This window comes from Cetorhinus maximus, chromosome 17, assembly GCF_964194155.1.
Source record: "Cetorhinus maximus chromosome 17, sCetMax3.hap1.1, whole genome shotgun sequence".
Lineage (NCBI taxonomy): Eukaryota > Metazoa > Chordata > Chondrichthyes > Lamniformes > Cetorhinidae > Cetorhinus > Cetorhinus maximus.
The window spans coordinates 22,743,943-22,760,600 of record NC_135895.1 but is presented as its reverse complement, the minus strand read 5'-3'; the positions used below and the strand labels follow the sequence as shown (position 1 = coordinate 22,760,600).

Below are 16,658 nucleotides of genomic sequence, written 5' to 3'. Positions count from 1 at the left end.
GTTGGCCAGGCTGCGATGGTGCTGCAGGTAGAGAGTGGAATAATCAATCCTCCTCTGCCCTTTCAGGAGAAGACGAGCCATAACCAAGCAGAAGGGACATGTACAGGCGGAGGCCCGTCCAACCCCATGCTGCTCAGCAGGTCTGAGCAGGACGTCTTTGAGTGTGGGAGCCAGCACGCTCCCTGTGCATCTGGGCATGGAGAGGAGGGGGTGCCAGACGAAGGTAAGAGCGCAGTTGCACAGAGGTGAGAGTTTTGGACTGTGGACTTTCTAGTGTTCATTGATGGGAGCCTCGAACCTGGGCTCCCCATTGATCATTGAAAGACGATGGCACCATGAAGAAGCTCTCCATTGTCTCACCAGGGTGCCTGGCATGCACAGTGAAAGTGTGGTGACTTTAACTAATGACATGTCCTTGTGCTCCCTTTCAGGTTTGCCAGCACGCAATCGCTCTCTGATCCCCGAAGGATCACCCCTGATGCCAGAGGACCACTGGGCTTCACTTGCACCTGCGTCACACCAGCTCTCTGAAGCAGGCACCAGTGTAGATACCAGCACCTTGGTGGGCCTTAAATCGGTGGCTAGAATGCCGGTGCATGTTGGTGAGGGCACTTTATACTTGCCTGAGGTGCAGGCGGAGGCAGAGAGTGCCCAGGGTGCCTGCAGTTGGAGGACTGCTGGAGACCAGGATGATGCTTAGTCGAAGGCAGATGATGAGCATCTGGAGTCGTCCCTGAGGCGGCAGATGCTGGATGTCCAGCGAGATGTGCGGGAGCATCTGGCAGAGATCCATGAGGGTCTGCATGCCATGGTTTCCGTTGTGATGGAGTTCATGCGGAGCATGAGCACTGCGTTGACCCTCATGGCCGAGCGCACTGCCTCCTCCATTGAGAGAACGGCGACTCTCTTGGAGAGGCAGCTCCAGGGACAGAACGAGGGGTTCCTGGGACTGCGTTTGGACCTGCAAGCCCTCACACAGGCAAATACCTCAGGTGGTCAGTGCCAGTGTGGGAGATGGATGAGGCACCCAATATCTCAGCTAGGTGCTCGTCCATCAGTGGTGAGCAGGGAGGTCAGAGCAAACTCACATTGGTGTATGAGCTGTTTGTCTCTGCGGACTCCTCTCAGGACACTCTGGGTGACGGCAGCAGCTCCGACACCCCTCTGCCAGTGACCGTGGCATCTGATGAGGCTGCAATGAGGGGGGAGATACCAGCCGTGGCACTGGTCGCTCGCTCCCAGGTGGGGCCAGCACAGGCATCCGTATGTCACCAGCTTGACGCAACTATGGACAGCCGATTAGGAGACTCCACAAAGATCCCCCACTGACCCCTGGAAAGAGCCGGAGACATAGAAGTTGAGGGCCACTGTGACCTTCATAGCCACTGGCATGGAGTGTCCACCCACACAGTCAGAACTGATCTCAGGCCCAGTCACCTGACAAATGAAGGTCACTGTCTCCCTTGAGAGGTGGAGCCTCCTTAAGCATTGCACCTCAGAAATATTGAAGTAGCTGCATCACCTCCTGTATGACCATAAGATCTTAAGATGTAGGAGCAGAAGTAGGCTATTCAGCCCTTTGTATCTGCTCCACCATTCATGAGATCATGGCTGATCAGATAATCCTCAATTCCACTTTCCTGCCTTTTTCCCATAACCCATGATTCTCTTACTGATTAAAAATCTATGTCAGCCTTGATTATACTCAATGACCCAGCCCCTACAGCCCTCTGCAGTAAAGAACCCCACAGATTCACTACCCTCTGAAAGAAGAAATTCCTCCTCATCTCTCTTTTAAATGGGTGACCCCTTACTCTGAGGCTATGCCCTCTTGTCCTAGGCTCTCCCACAAGGGGGAAACAACCTCTCAGCATCTACCCTGTCAAGCCCCCTAAAAATCTTATATTTTTCAATAAGGTTGCTTCTCATTCTTCTAAACCCCAATGAGTACAGGTCCAGCCTACTCAACCTCTCCTCATAAGAAAATCCCTCCATACCCGGGATCAACCTAGTGAACCTTCTCTGGACTGCCTCCAATGCCAGTATATCTTTCCTTAGATAAGGGGACCAAAACTGTTCACAGTATTCTAGGTTTGGTCTAACTAGTGCCTTGTATTGTTTTAGCTAGACTTCCCTACTTTTACGCTCCATTTCCTTTGAAATAAAGGCCAACGTTCCATTTGCCTTCCCTGTTATCTGCTGAACTTGTATGTTAGCTTTTTGGGATTCATGCATGAGGATTCCTAAATCCCTCTCTGCTGTAGCTTTCTGCGGTCTTTCTCCATATAAATAATATTCAGCTCCTCTATTCTTCCTTCCAAAATGCATAACCTCACATTTTCCCACATTATATTTCATCTGCCAAGTTTGTGCCCATTCAGTGTCTATATTAGTGGCATCTTCTGCAGCCCCATCTGTCTTGGACTTCCTGCTGGCCCTGCGCCCCTGTGCTTGCGCCTCTCCTCATACAGGTCACTCCCCTGGCAGCTGCATTAGGACAACTGGCCTCCTCTCCCTCCTTAACCTCTCTTCCTCCTTAAAAGAGTTGCCACCAGCGGAGATCCCCATTACCAGGGTAACGGAAGGCTGTCTGATATCTGGAAGGGTCCACTTGGTCTGAATACTCCAGGGGCCTTGGAGGCACCAAGGAGTCATGAAATTAAGCCTGGGAATGCTAAGAATGAAGCCCCAAACAGAGATGAAGCTGCCAAGTACCAATATGTCATCAGCAGCAAACTATGTACCAAACTCCCCACTGCTGACACTGGCAATGCTGCTCACCCCTTTTATCCCACCCATGGATGAGGTTTTTGAAAATATTGGTTGGCCGCCTGCCCATTTTTCCCATGCAATGAGCACGAAATTGCACGGGCAATGAAAAATCGCTGTCAGTTGGCTTTTTAATGGCCTTAAGTGGCCTCTTAATTAATGGCGGGCGTGGGTCCGGCACCCACTCATGCACACCGACCAAAATTTTGGGTGAGTGTATGATGACATCGGGACGCTCACCCAACATCGTCATGCCCTATTTTACGACCGAACGGGTCAGGCGCGCGCCCGCTCGTGGGATATAAAAATCTGCCCCAGGTTACAGGCTTCCCTTTAAATCAATGAATATTACAAACATACAGCAGTTCTGTGTTGCTGGCAGAAAGTAGAAGCTGCTTGGCTTTACGAGCTACCACAGCTAGAGGAAAGCCAAGAGGGAGACGGTGTCTAGTTGAAGACGGGCATTCTGTGGCCATCTAAAGGTTCCGGGTGATTCATCCTGGCATGGGCAAGGGAAGAAGAATCATTGGAACAGATTTTACTGCTGGTGGTAGATTTAAGAAACTCTCAGAAAACTGAGGGAAACGCCTGGAGATGGTCACTCAAAGTTATTACATGGTGAAAGGGGGACATGGGAACCTATCGGAAGCTGGGAGCAACTGCGAACTGTTTGCTAAAAAGACTGTCATTCTTTGGAGGGTGCTATGGATGATATAAATATACAAGAAGAATGTCACTTTCTGCGGTTTAAAGTATAAGTTTCTTGTTTAGCCAATAGGTTTTTTTAGTCATTTGTTACATTAAGTTCTAAAGCGTGAAATATTGTTGTCATTCTTTCAGCTAATAATTGGAAGTACAAATCTCTTTAAAAGTTATTGGTCCCTATTTGTTTTCTAAACAAATGGTACATTTGTTTAGAAAGAACCAAAACATAAAATACTGCAAATGCCGGAGATCTGAAATAAAAACAGAAAGTGCTGGAAACAGTGAGCAGGTCAGGCTGCTTCTGTGGAGAGAGTTAATAGATAGGGTTAATGTTTCAAGTCGGTGAGCCTTTGTCAGAGTATTTACAAACAGTCATAGAGCTCAACCATTAACCCTATCTTCCTCTCTCCACAGATGTTGCCTGACTGGCTGAGCATTCCCAGCATTTTATATTTGTAGCACCATTTATTTAATTGCAACAGAAATGTGTATAAATATTGCACAAGCACATAAGTAATGTTAGTACAGAAAAATGTTGCACAAATCCAGCCAGATATCCCCTTGGATCTCAGCAACGAATCTCAATTCCATTTACTTGCTTTCATACTATTGCTCTCAATCTGTTTGCCTCTACTCCTCCAGTTATTTCTTGATTCTATTTATAGGGGGAAACAGTGGCATTGTGGTAATGTTACTGGACTAATAATCCAGAGGCTCTGGCTAATCATCCGAGGACATGGGTTCAAATCCCACTGTGGCAGCTGGTGGAATTTAGAGTCAATGACTACTTCTGGAATATAAAGCTGTTCACAGTAATGGAGACCATGGAGCTATCATCAACTGTTGTAAAAACCCATCTGGTTCACTCATGCCTTTTAGGGAAGGAAATCTGCCATCCTTACATGTGACTCACAGCAATGTGATCGACTCTTGCCCCTCTGCCCCCTAAAATGGTCTAGCAAAACACTCAGTTCAGGGGTAATTAGGGATGGGCGACAAATGCTGGGAGTGCCCACATAAATATTGTGTTATTCCCTGTAACTCTACAAGCCTACTGGCTGATTGGGCAGCAATCCCCTCTCTGACTAAGAAGGCTGTGAATTCAAATACTTCCATTGACTTAATGCAGTAGCCACACAGTTAAGTGCTGTAATGAGGAACATGCTCCATTATTGGAGGTGACATCTTTTGCTAGAGAGCTTAAAATTAAACCTGTCAGATACTGGTGGTTGCAAAAGGTTCCATGGCACTCTTTAAAGAGCTGCTAGTTCTCCCAGTACCCTTCCCAATAGTTATCCAATACATATGACAATAGACAGAACGGGTTTTGATGAAAGGTCACAGACCTGAAACGTTAAATCTGTTTCTCTCCTCACAGATGCTGCCGGACCTGCTGAGTGCTTCCAGCATTTTCTTTCTTATTTCAGATTTCCAGCATCCTCAGTATTTTGCTTTTGTGTTGACAGGACATGACTGTTAACTTCGTTAAAATTGTGGCTGATCATAGTCTGGTGGCTGTGGTGTTGAGGTAGAAGCCTAGCGATTGTGAGTTCAAATACCATGTCAAGTCTTTCAGTTGAAACCAATTAATCTGGTAAATTGTAGACTGGCTATGGATAGCTATGACCGCGAAAGCTGCAGATTGTCATAATCATCCAACCGGTGCATTGAAATCCATCAGCGAAGGGAAGTTGTCATCACTATGTGGTCTGGCATGTATGTGACTCCAGTCCTGTACTATAGGCAGGATGTTACCATCAGGGGTGGGGCCCGCTCACCGACGCGTAAAATGATGCGGGATGACATCGAGCGGAACCCCCAACGTTATCGCGGTCCATTTAAATTTTCAGGAAGGCGGGGGCGCAGCAAAATCAGCTGTGCTCCTGCCAACCTGTCAATGACCAAACGAGGCCATTGTCAGGATCAATTAAGCAATTAAAGGACCTGCCCGTCCAACCTTAAGGTTGGCGGGCAGGCCAGGAGCCCCAGCGGCAACTAGAAAAAACATGAAACCTCATCCACGGGCGGGATGAGGTTTCATGTAGGGTTTTAAAAATTTTAATAAAGTTGTTATGGAAATTATGAACTCGTGTGACATTGTCACATGAGGGGACATGTAAGGGATTTTTCTTTCTCTATTTTTAATATTTTTAAAAGTCGAGACGATCTCCCTGTGGCTGCACTTAGCCTCAGGGAGATGAATGTGCTCTTTCGTGCGCATGTGCGAAAGAGCGCACTCTCGACTTTAGGGATTCTCCCTTGCCCACACAGGGAGCGCATAGCGCTTCCCTGCGGACGTCACGCGGGGCAGGCTTTAATTGGCCCGCCTGTGCAAAATGGCGGCGCCAACCCGATTGCCGGCAGCGTTCAGGTCCACGCCCGCGCGCGATTGGGTCAGCTCCGCCCACCGAATGGAAAATTCAGTCTTATGTGGTTGACCTTCAATGCCCTTGGAAAAACTAAGATGAAAAATAATTACTCCTTTGTTTCATCCACATCCCAAGAACAAATTTAAAAACATTGCAATTTTCTGCATGTTTTCTCCCTTGTGTCAGGTGTTAAGATGTTCCAGGCTGCAGGTTTTTTGGGGACTCAATTTTCCCAGCCCCGTGATGGTGCACTTGGACGTGGGGGTGCTGGGAAAATAGCAAGGAGCCATGTTGGGAAGGCTCTCCGACAAAAGGGGGTGTTTCTCAAGGGTGGGTAGATGGATTGGTTGGCCATGGACAGCCAATTTGCATATTTAAGGGCCCAACTGGGGTCAATTTAGAGAGCCTGTTGGCATTTTGGTGGCCCCCACCGCCTGCGGTGGCCACCAGTTTAATGGAGGCGGGCTGTCTGGGGCAACCTGGGGGGCCATTAAGGTTGAAGGCCTAAAGAGTGGCCCAGGGCAGGAAAGGCAACACCAAAGATGCATCAGGAGGGATTTCCCCTCTGCTCCGAGGAGCCTCCCAGCTTCCTCCTCTGATTTATTAATTCTACGCCTCCAGTGGTGCCTTCATGTTGAGCTGCCCTCATGGTTCCTGACCTACCTCAGCAATGCCTATCTGTCTCCCAGTGGGGCTGCCAAGGCTCTAGAGCTGCAGGCCCTACGATTGGGGCGGCAGGATCAGGAGTCCGCCAGGTTCCATATGAACATTCAAAGCTATGAATTAGGAGCCGGATTTGGCTATTTGGTCCCTCGAGCCTGCTCCACCAATTGAGAAGATCATGGCTGACCTCATTGTGACTTCAACTCTACTTTCTTGCATACCCTATAACCTTTGATTCCCTTATCAATCAAGCATCAATCTAACTTAACCTTAAAAATATTCAATGACCATGCCTGCACTGCTCCCTGTGGAAGATGATTCCACAGACTAATGACCCCCTGAGAGGAAACATTTCTCCTTATGTCAGTCTTAAATGGGACAGCTCTTATTTTTTTATCTGTGTCCCCTAGTTCTAGTCTCTCCCACAAAAGGGAAACATTCTCTCAGCATCCACCCAGTCAAGTTCCCTCTGGATCTTACATGTTTCAATAAGATCACTGCTCAGCCTTCTAAACTCCAATGGATACAGGCCAAACCTGTTCAACCTGACCCATCCTTAATAGGATGTCCAGCACAGAGGTGGCTTCCTCGTTGGCTGCCTCCAGGGATATCGCCGGTCTCAGTGCCGGGAGGTGCAGGCTCAGGACCACCATTTGGCCCCTGTGCCAAGATCCTGAAGCCCACAGTAAAATCCTGCCCTTGGTTCAGAAATCCTTTCTTTCATCCCAGAATAGGGAATATTTGAATGTAAAAATCAATTGAGAACATGACTTGAACTCTGACTCCCTAATTTTTGTTTTTCAGCTAATTGATATGTCCCATTCAAGCTATGTATTATTAGTGAATTAGATTTATAATACTGGCTAGATTGACTAAAATTACTTGTGCGTACATGTAGAACAAAGTTGCCTAATGGCATTTATTAGTCATGTAATTTATAGAGTTCTACATTTATACTAAGCCTCCCAACAACTTCACTCCTAGGTTCAACAAATATACTAACAAGCTTTAGATTAGAAGGAGGTTAGCATCATTTTTAAAGTCATCCAAGCTTGCTTTGTGAATGATTTTCCAGATCACTTCCTAATTTTTTCCTGATTGTCTTTATTACAGTAAAAGAGGCCATGACCAACATCAGGTTTAACAGATGGGGCTCCCTGGATATTGATACAGAGACCATGCAGACTAGTGAGCCTTGGGTGTTTGCAGGTGGTGACATCGCTGGTTTGGCTAACACCACTGTAGAGTCTGTGAATGATGGAAAACAGGCTTCATGGCACATTCACAAATATTTACAGGTGAGTAAAAACTCTGCAATTTCTGGTCCTTTGCTGGCTTACTACAGAATCAACTGGTCTGTAAAATAGTATCTCTCAATGTGACGTTTCAGCCCGGTTGCATCTCAATACTGTTAAGTAGTGGAATTTATTTTATCAAATGCATCGAAATGTATTTGTTTTTGGTATGCTTCAATCATTTAAAACATAGAGTTAACAGTGCAGACCAAAATTGAAATGTTCAAAGCGAAATGAGTTTGTGCTGGTGAAAGGATAAGAAGTTATTTGTTTGATTAATTTAGTCCCGATATCATTACATACTCATGGATTTTCTATAGCATTGCTTACAGTGAATCGGAGAATATGCTGTCAGAAACTGTCTCTTTCATTCCCAGTGGAGATGGAGATGCACCCCGCAGCAGATTTCTGTCACCCTGGAACTGTCAGCCAGCAATGGATACAACTGAATTCAATAAAAATTTGAAATTAAAAGTCTGATGATGACCATGAAACCATTGCTGATTGTTGTAAATATCCATCTGGTTCACTAATGTCCTTTAGGGAAGGAAATCTGCCATCCTTACCTGGTCTGGCCTACTTGTGACTCCAGACCCACAGTCATGTGGTTGACTCTTAAATGCCCTCTGAACAAGGGCAATTAGGGGTGTGTAATAAATGCTGGCCTAGCCAGCAATGCCCACATCCAATGAATAAAAAAAAATTGATAACCTTATTAAGCTCACTATTTATCGTGGTTTTGTACCTGCACCCCTAGGCTCCTTTCCTCCTCTACCCCATTCAGAAGACATTGCCCAGAATTTTATGCTCCCCCCCATCCTGGGAGCAGGCTGAGAGGCTGGGGAAGAGGGGTTGGGCGGGTGTATGTAAAATTGGATGAGATGGCAAGGGTGCTGTGCCCATTGCCTTCCTGCCTCTGCTGGTATGCTGCCCAGTGGCAGATGGGCACTTTGCTACCTGGGGAAGCCACCCAGTAAAACATGGTGGCTTCCCGATGGGTTCAGGGTGTTTGTGGGGAATGTCCCTGCTGATTAGGCATTGTGCCCCACTGGCAAGGACTGCCCTGCTGGTGGACCATGTCTCTGCCCTTGCCTTCTGCCCCATCACCTGCCCCCCCATATCATTTCCAACCCTGCTCCAGGGTCGCTGGTGGAGCGAACTGCTGCAGTCCCAGCAGTGACCATCGCTCCCGATCTCACTGGTGGGACTGGAGAGCTGCTAGCCCTCTGATTGGTTCACAGCTCTTGGATGCAGGACATTTGGCCTCAGAGGAACGGACATTACGACTGAAGGCTACTAATTACCTGAACAATGTAAAATTGAGTCAGCGGAGGCGGGCTTGCCCCTGACTTTTTGGCTGGTGGGTGGGACCACCACTCCCTTGTAAAATCCAAGGCATTTTGTGAGACTGAGCTGAGCCCAGGACTCAAACTAATATCTTCAGTTCTAAATTAAATGAGTGAATCATGTGGACAGCTCACATGTGCACATCTATCCTTTCTCTCGCAACCTGTTTCTACTCCTCCTCCCAGAACTTCTGACCCTTTACTGATTGATTAATTTCTAATATAGTATCACACTGTGCAGACTTGTGTGGGACTTAGAAACTGTAGCCTATTCTGTCTAAGGTGGACTCCTGAGCAGGCAGATTTCCTTTGATATTGGACCCTTTATCAGACCTTCTAATGTAGGGAGTCAGCTGACTGGGTTCTGGCACTGATCAGGAGAGAGGGGATGGTGTATCTAGGGTCCAGTGTACTCTGAAGTCTTGAAGTCTGTGTCATGATATTTTTGGAATGGGGTGGGAAGCTGTTGGAGCCAAAACTTTGAGTGTGTAAAATGTACCGTGTACGTGATAACTTCAGGCTGGATTATCCTATGGGCCACGGGACCCTGACGTTGGGACCAAATGAGGGTCCTGAGCCCACACTTGCCAGGAGCCAGACTGCGGCAGCTATTTTCCCAGAGGCAGCCTCCTAATTGGCCTCCGATTGCCTGCCCTAGTGCTCCCTATGCAGTACTATCCCAGTGGTTGTGGCATGGCTGGTGCAAGGCTGCCAACCTGCAGTGGAGGGGTCTGCAGATGGCTTTGGGGGATGACTCAGAAGGCCCAGCTGCAGTCTGCACCACCTTGGCTTGCGTGGCAGCAAAAGAGGTTGGCAGGCTGACAGGCAAAATCAATGTGTGAGGAGCAGTGGTGGGTGGTTAACGCTGTCTTTCTGAGAGAGGACAGCAGCTTTGAGCTCCATGGAGTCACAGCGACTACCCAGGATAGCACCTCAGCAATCCTAGTAAAATGTTGGGGGACAGATTACTGGACTGCAGTGAAACCCTGCAAGCTCCTTTGCACACTGTATTCCATGGCAATGATGAAGGCAGTCTCAGCTTCCACTGCAGCACTCAGACATTGGGTGGCTGCTGCTTGTGCTGCAATGGAAGGTGTGCCATCGTCCATTAGATGCTGCATCGTAGCTGGGACTACAAGTGAGCAGCCAGGGTTAGCCACCACAGCAATGCTGGAAAGGATGGGATCCAAGCCCTCCCCAAAGCTCCGTGCCAAGTTGATGCCACACTTCTTGACATTCACCACATGCTTTCTGGCAGGCTTCCCAATGCACTAGGCATTTTGTTATGCTTGCGCATCAGCATTCTGCAGGCTGTCTATCGAGCTGCTCATCTGCATCCCCTACAGCAGAACTCTTGTGTGACTTTACTCTCTGGTGAGCTGGCACTTGTGCTGCCCTTGCCCATTGTCCTGGCTGCAGCCCCCACATGCCCAGTGTCACACCACATGTAGACCCCCACCTCTCTGTCATCCTCAAAATTACGCGCAGTATCAATATCTAAGCTGATGGCTGCAGTGTGAAATAGAGTGACAGTGTGCCATCATCATCACTGTAGTCCTATGTTTCCTCCATTGCCTGACCAGGTCACAGTTCTTGGGTATCTGAGAGAAGAAAAGCATAAGGGCGAGGTTGTGGTGCAGGGTAGGGGGAAATGAAAGAGGTGAATGCTTACGCCATCTGCAACTTGTAAATCAGAAGAGATTGTGGGATGAGAGGGAGGTTGGATGTGAGAAGAAGGATCAGATAGGAGGATGCCATGATCTTTAATGGTTTCCACCCTGTTAACTGGCCAGGGCTCGGGTATCCCAATAATGGTAAGCACCGTTTCATCCATGGAGTTAGGACATGGAGGTGTACCTGTTTCCCTCCAGTTAGCTCCTACTGTCCCGTGCTGTGAACCACCTTGTCCGTGAGTGTCGTGGGAACCATGTGGATAATGTGGCTATCGTTGTTGACTAGCTGTTCATGTGTGAAAGCTGTGAAATGAGGGTATGAGGCTTGCAGCAGTGTTAACTGTGTGAGGTGAGGTGAAGCATATGAATGTTAGGCATGAGTCCTGATTGATAGAGATTTTTGGCTGGTGAGTGATGAGGTTGTAGTAAATTGAGTAGCATCCAAGGCTACTGCTGCAGTCAGTAGGATTTTGTATTTGTAGTTGCAGCCAATGACCTTCACTATTCATATAAGTCATTGAACATCTTATAGCACTGTTTCCAGGCCCTTGGGACTTGAGTCCTGACATTGATCCTCAGAGCTGCCTGCTCCCACTGCCTTCTGTGCATGTGCCTTGAGGACCTCCTGACATCCTGCGGATACAGGACATCTCTCCTCCTTTCCACCTCCTCCACCAAGGCCCCCAGTGCAGTGGATGTCTTGGAGCCTGCTTTCCACCTGCTGTTCCATTCTTCAATGTGCCCCAGTTCCAAATCACTTCCAGCATGACTGCCAGTGAAAGCTTTCTCTAGCCATAATGCATCTCCCCATTAATAGGTACAGGCCTGCTTCAAGCAGTGCAGGCGAGCTTTGAATGATGCTAGCCACTCATGATATTGTCCCCCTGTTGATACACCCAGCCACTCAGCAGCATATTTAGTGCTGGCTGACATTCAAATCATTGAAATGAGCAGGCAGCACAAAGTTGGCTTGCTGCCTGCTTTACAGTCATGGGTTTATCACAAATAGCAATCCCCACACAATCTTCAAATACCGTTGAATTTAGTTCCATGTGCCTTTCACAATAGGGGCAGAATTTTCTGTGCCCATTGACGTCGGGTGTGTTTAGTGGTGTGAGCGGGCGAGAAGGCCAGAAATCAGTGTCACGACGTTGTGAAATCAATTTGCGATCGTCTGCTCAGTCCGTTGATAGTGGGCCGCGTTCCCCGCCATCGCACATCAGGAACCTCATTATAGAGCATCTGCATGTCATTATAAGGCCAACCCACTGGAATCATCCCCTCTCCCCCCAGCTGGATTGTCCACCCACCCCAGCAGGAAAACACACCAGTGCAGAACACATCTTGACAACTGTGACGTGCAGGAGTCAGGACTTACCGCCAGGCCCTTGCTCACATTGTGGACATCTGAGGAGCAGAAGATGCTGGAGCCCGACAGCAACAGTACACTGGAGGAACGTCCATGACATGCTGGGTGGATTCTCATGGACATGGCTCCGCTGCAAAGCAGCTCACATTAGTTGGAAAGTCACCGTTGTGGGTCCGTTCACAATGGATGATGGTTGAGGGGGGTGGAGAGGAAGGCCCAGCTGTGTTTGGGAGAGGAAGATGTACTGGGGGATGAGAAAGGAAGGTCTAGGATCGACTGTGAGAGGAAGAGGCGGTGGGGGGGTGCGGTGAAGTTGGGAGGGGGGTGCGAATGTATCGGGGTGTGAAGTTGGGAGGGGGGAACAAATGTGTCGGGAGTGTCAGATTGGGGGGGGAACAAAGGTGTCGGGGAGGTGAAGTTCGGCAGGGGGAAACTAAGGTGTTGAGGGGGTGAGGTTGGGAGGCGGGAAACAAAGATGTTGGAGTGTGAGCTTGGGAGAGGGAACCAAATGTGTTGGGACTGTCAGGTTGGGAGGAGGGGAGGTGAAGGTGTCGGGGGGAGATTGGTGGGGGTGCGGGAGTACAGGGGAGGGGGGTAACAGGGAGAAGATGGCAACTGGGGAGATAGGTGTAGGGGGGTGTAAGGTGTAAGGGAAGGAGTGTGGAGAAGGGAGGGAGTCCAGGGGGAGGAAGGAGTGCGGAGAGGGAAGGGAGTGCAGGGGGAGGAACAAGTGTGGAGAGGGAAGGGAGTCCAGGGAGAGGAAGGAGATGGAGAGGGGGGGAGAGTCCAGGGGGAAAAAGGAATACAGGGAAGTGAAGGAGTCCAGGGGGAAGGCAGGAGTGCAGACAGGGGAGGGAGTAAGGTTGGAGGAGAAATTAAGGTGGAGAAAGGGGGAAGGAGTAAGGCTGGAGGAAGGAGGTGGGAAGGACTAAGGGTGGCAGAAGAAGTAAGGGTGTGAGGAGCGGGGGAAGACTAAGGAGGAAGGATTTCTGGGAGGAACAAGGGAGGGGTTGTTCAGGTGAACTTGCAAGGGAGGGCTCTGATGCGTCTATGTCTGCCTCCTGGGGAGCTAACTGAGGGTGGACGTGGAACGAGGGAATGGTGAGAATGACCAAGGGCAGAGTGAGGTGGTAGGGTGGGAAGGTGAGGGTTGGACGGTAGCAGTAGAAGGGACAGTGAGGGTGGTTGGTGGGGATTCGGAGGCAGACACGGACGCTGGGGGCGGGAAGGAGGAAGTCAGTGTGGAGAATCTGGATGGGGGTGGGATTTTCGGGAAGGTAGGGAACATGCACGTTCATCTGCACATCCTCGAAAGAAAGGGTTGTGGCTGGTGTGTCATGGAGGGGAATGGAAGGTGGTGCCAATGGGGGGAGCAGGGTCAACAGTAGTACAGGAAAGGAAATGGATAACTGGGGCAGCAGAAAGGATGGGGGAGCAAATGAAATACTGTATCACCACCGTGCTGTCTAAATCGAAAGTAAAATGAGTGGCGTGGTGGGTGAGATCAGGTGCTGCATGGGAGTGTGATCAGTGGGTGACTGGAGATGCAGGTCAGCTCAGATGGACAACTGAAAGCAAACCCCAGCAGGCAGCATTGAAAATGCTCAGGACTTTGAGATGAGTGTGACATGGGAAGGATCCGCGTGCATGGGAGAGAGCTTGCATGAAGCTCTGAAAGGCCCTGCCATGTACACAGTTCTCCATCCATAATAACTCATTGGCCAGCTGCTCCCTATGCGGTGACAGAGGACGAGGTTGAGGGGGTCATAGGCAAAGGGGACTCGGAGGGAGAGGACAGCCTCTCAGATTCCTCAGTGGATGACCCAGGGGTGTCCAGCTGCCACTCCTCCTCCCTCCGGGTGCCTGGAGGCCCAGCCTGATTCCTTGAGCGGAAGGAGCACCTGGAGGTACGTTGAGGTGCCCTGTTTCCCTCTCGCGTTGCCACAGCAGGAACTCTGCATGGCTCCAGTGATGGAATGCAGGTCTGCGCACATTTCTGCGTTCTGCTGGACCAGTGTCTCCACAGCATCTGCCATCCTTCCCACGGAGACCTCCATGTGCGCAGATATAGGCACCACTTCATCAGAGAGCAGGCGCATGCACTCCTCTGACTTGCGAACCACTCTGTTGAGGGCTTCCAACAGCTCTGCGTGATGTTCCCCTGCTCTCTGCTGACTCTCCAGGATGAGTAGGAAGGTCAAATCCAGAAGCTCGTCATCTGACTCGGACCTCACACATGCCTCTTCTCCAGCAGTCCTCCGAGCGCCTGGGAGCTCGGCTGAACCTGCCTCCTCCTGCTGCGGACACGTGTCCGTGTGGTGACCACCAGATTATGAACCTGACCCTGCTCTAGATCTAGGTCCCACTGAGATGTCTCTGCGCTGGTGGAGGGTGTGGGTAAGCGCTGTGACGGGTCTTCCAGACTGCTTATTTCCATCTCTTCAATGGAGGAGGTGTTCTCTTGGCTGAAGGTGAGGACATGGATGGAGCTGAGGGACTGGCTGGCTGAGAGTATCGGGTGTTTGGCAGAGCTCCCTGTGAACCAAAGTAGAGATATTTAATGCATGACAAGCAGGAGAGAGAGCATTCACAGTTGTATTGAGAGACGGATGATGTGATGCAGGATCCTTACGAAGGTGTTTGCCGCCGACCTCACTGTCACAGCAGGCACTGACCACGTCCTCACCAGTCAATGTGATGGCACATTCCTCAAAGTGAGTGAGGGGGCTAATGCGGGCCCCTCCACCCCTGGCCTGGGACCTCTCCCTGCTGATGTGAGCCAGCTTCTCCTGCATGAATACAGATGGAGAGAGTGTGAGCAGGACACATGGCACTGTGTGGAATGTTTGTGTGGTGAGCGGAGCCATGGTCAGGATGAGGATACGAGCTCGAGATGATATGAGCCTGATGGAGATGTGAGGGTGTGTGTGAGAGTTAGCGGTGTTGTCCCTTGAGGTGTGAGATCCCTGTGGATGTGTGATGGGTTTGTGAGTGTGAGAGTTGAGAGTGGTGAGAAAAGTAACTTACCCTGGGGGAAAGGATGAGACAATTTGTCCTGTTGTGGCACAGGGTGGCCGCCCTCTTTTGCAGGGCATTGGCGCTGACCACTGCTGCCACCGCCTCCCAGGCTGGATTGGTAAAGCTGCTGCCCAACCTGCGGGCAGAGCGGAGGTAGAGGACATCGCGGCGGGCCGCCATGGCGTCCAAAACGCGCTCGAGGAACGCGTCACTCAACGGGGGGGCGGGGGTGGGGGGGTTGTTGCAGCCTTTTTGCCTTTCGGGGCCATCCTGTCTTCTTTACAACACTCCTGGGCTGGGAGCACTGAGAATGTGGCCCCTGGCGTCATGAAGTGGCAAGGGTGGCGGGTGAATGAGAGCATGTTTTCCGGGAATGGATATTTAATGCTGTGGGTTTGGGACGATATGGCGTGAGAAGCCGCCATCGCAGCCGGTGGGTATAACGGTTTTCCCGCCCGTGACAGCACTTAGTGCAAATCTGGGACGATTCTGCCCTCGGTCTGCTTGAAGCGGAATTTGAGCATTTTCCATTGAATTTGGATTGAGAAGAGAATTGAAAGACTTGAAAAGTTTTCTCAGAGTTTTAAGGAGGAAAAACTGAGGACAGTTTTCAAAAAAGGATTGGGGAGCAAAGATAAATAAATCAATATAAAAAATAAATACAGTGTAAATTCCCTAAAGGGCGGTGAAAAAATATTTTATAATGTAAATATCTAAGAATAAGGTATTTTCAGGGAAAATGCTTGCTTGCAGATTAAGTGTTGTAAGTTGGTAAGTCACTTGAATTACAATTACACTGTGAATTCTACTTTGTTTCTGTAATAGTAAGGTGTGCAGCTCAAGATGGCAACTCACTAATACCTTCTCAAAAAACAATTCGAGATAGGTAGTGTTACAACCGGGATGGGAGAAGTGCATGTATGATCCAGCCCCACTACTCCGCAAGCTGCACCATTAATTAAAGGTTAATTACCATTAAAGGTTTAATTTTCTCACCAAAACAGCCAATCATCTATTTCCCCTACTGGTGCCCAGAATAAAAAAAGTCTTCAACCAGGCTTCTTTCAATAAACTCAGAATGACTGTTTATTATGAAACAAAACTTCTTTCTAACCTCTTCTGGTTAACACACAATTGTAATTGGAAAGTACAACCATCTATCTCTTCCTGAAGAATTCCCCCAGCACGCATGCGCACACACACACACACACACACAGACAAACAATGGACAAACAGATAAGGGTCTCTTTGCAGAGATGGGCTTTGGAGGATGGGCGTTAAAAAATAAAGGATAAAGTTCACAGGGTCTTGACGCTGTCGACCTGAGTGAGTCGCTGGTCCCGATGGATGACTGGAAGTTCTTACCAACTGGTCTCAGTGTTGCAGGTCCAAATGCAGACCAGTTACACTCAGATGTGTGTTTGCTGGCTACAGGTTGATAGCCACATACA

At 49.2% G+C, this 16,658-nt stretch overlaps 1 protein-coding gene across 1 annotated transcript in view; it reads left to right on the top strand.

Annotated features, from left to right (window-relative positions):
* Window positions 1–16,658, top strand: part of LOC144692241 (dihydropyrimidine dehydrogenase [NADP(+)]-like) — an 812,799-nt gene that overhangs the window by 435,396 nt on the left and 360,745 nt on the right. The window contains exon 12 of the mRNA XM_078560835.1: window positions 7,620–7,804. Within this exon, the coding sequence (XP_078416961.1) occupies window positions 7,620–7,804 (185 nt within the window). The remainder of the gene's footprint in view (window positions 1–7,619; window positions 7,805–16,658) is intronic.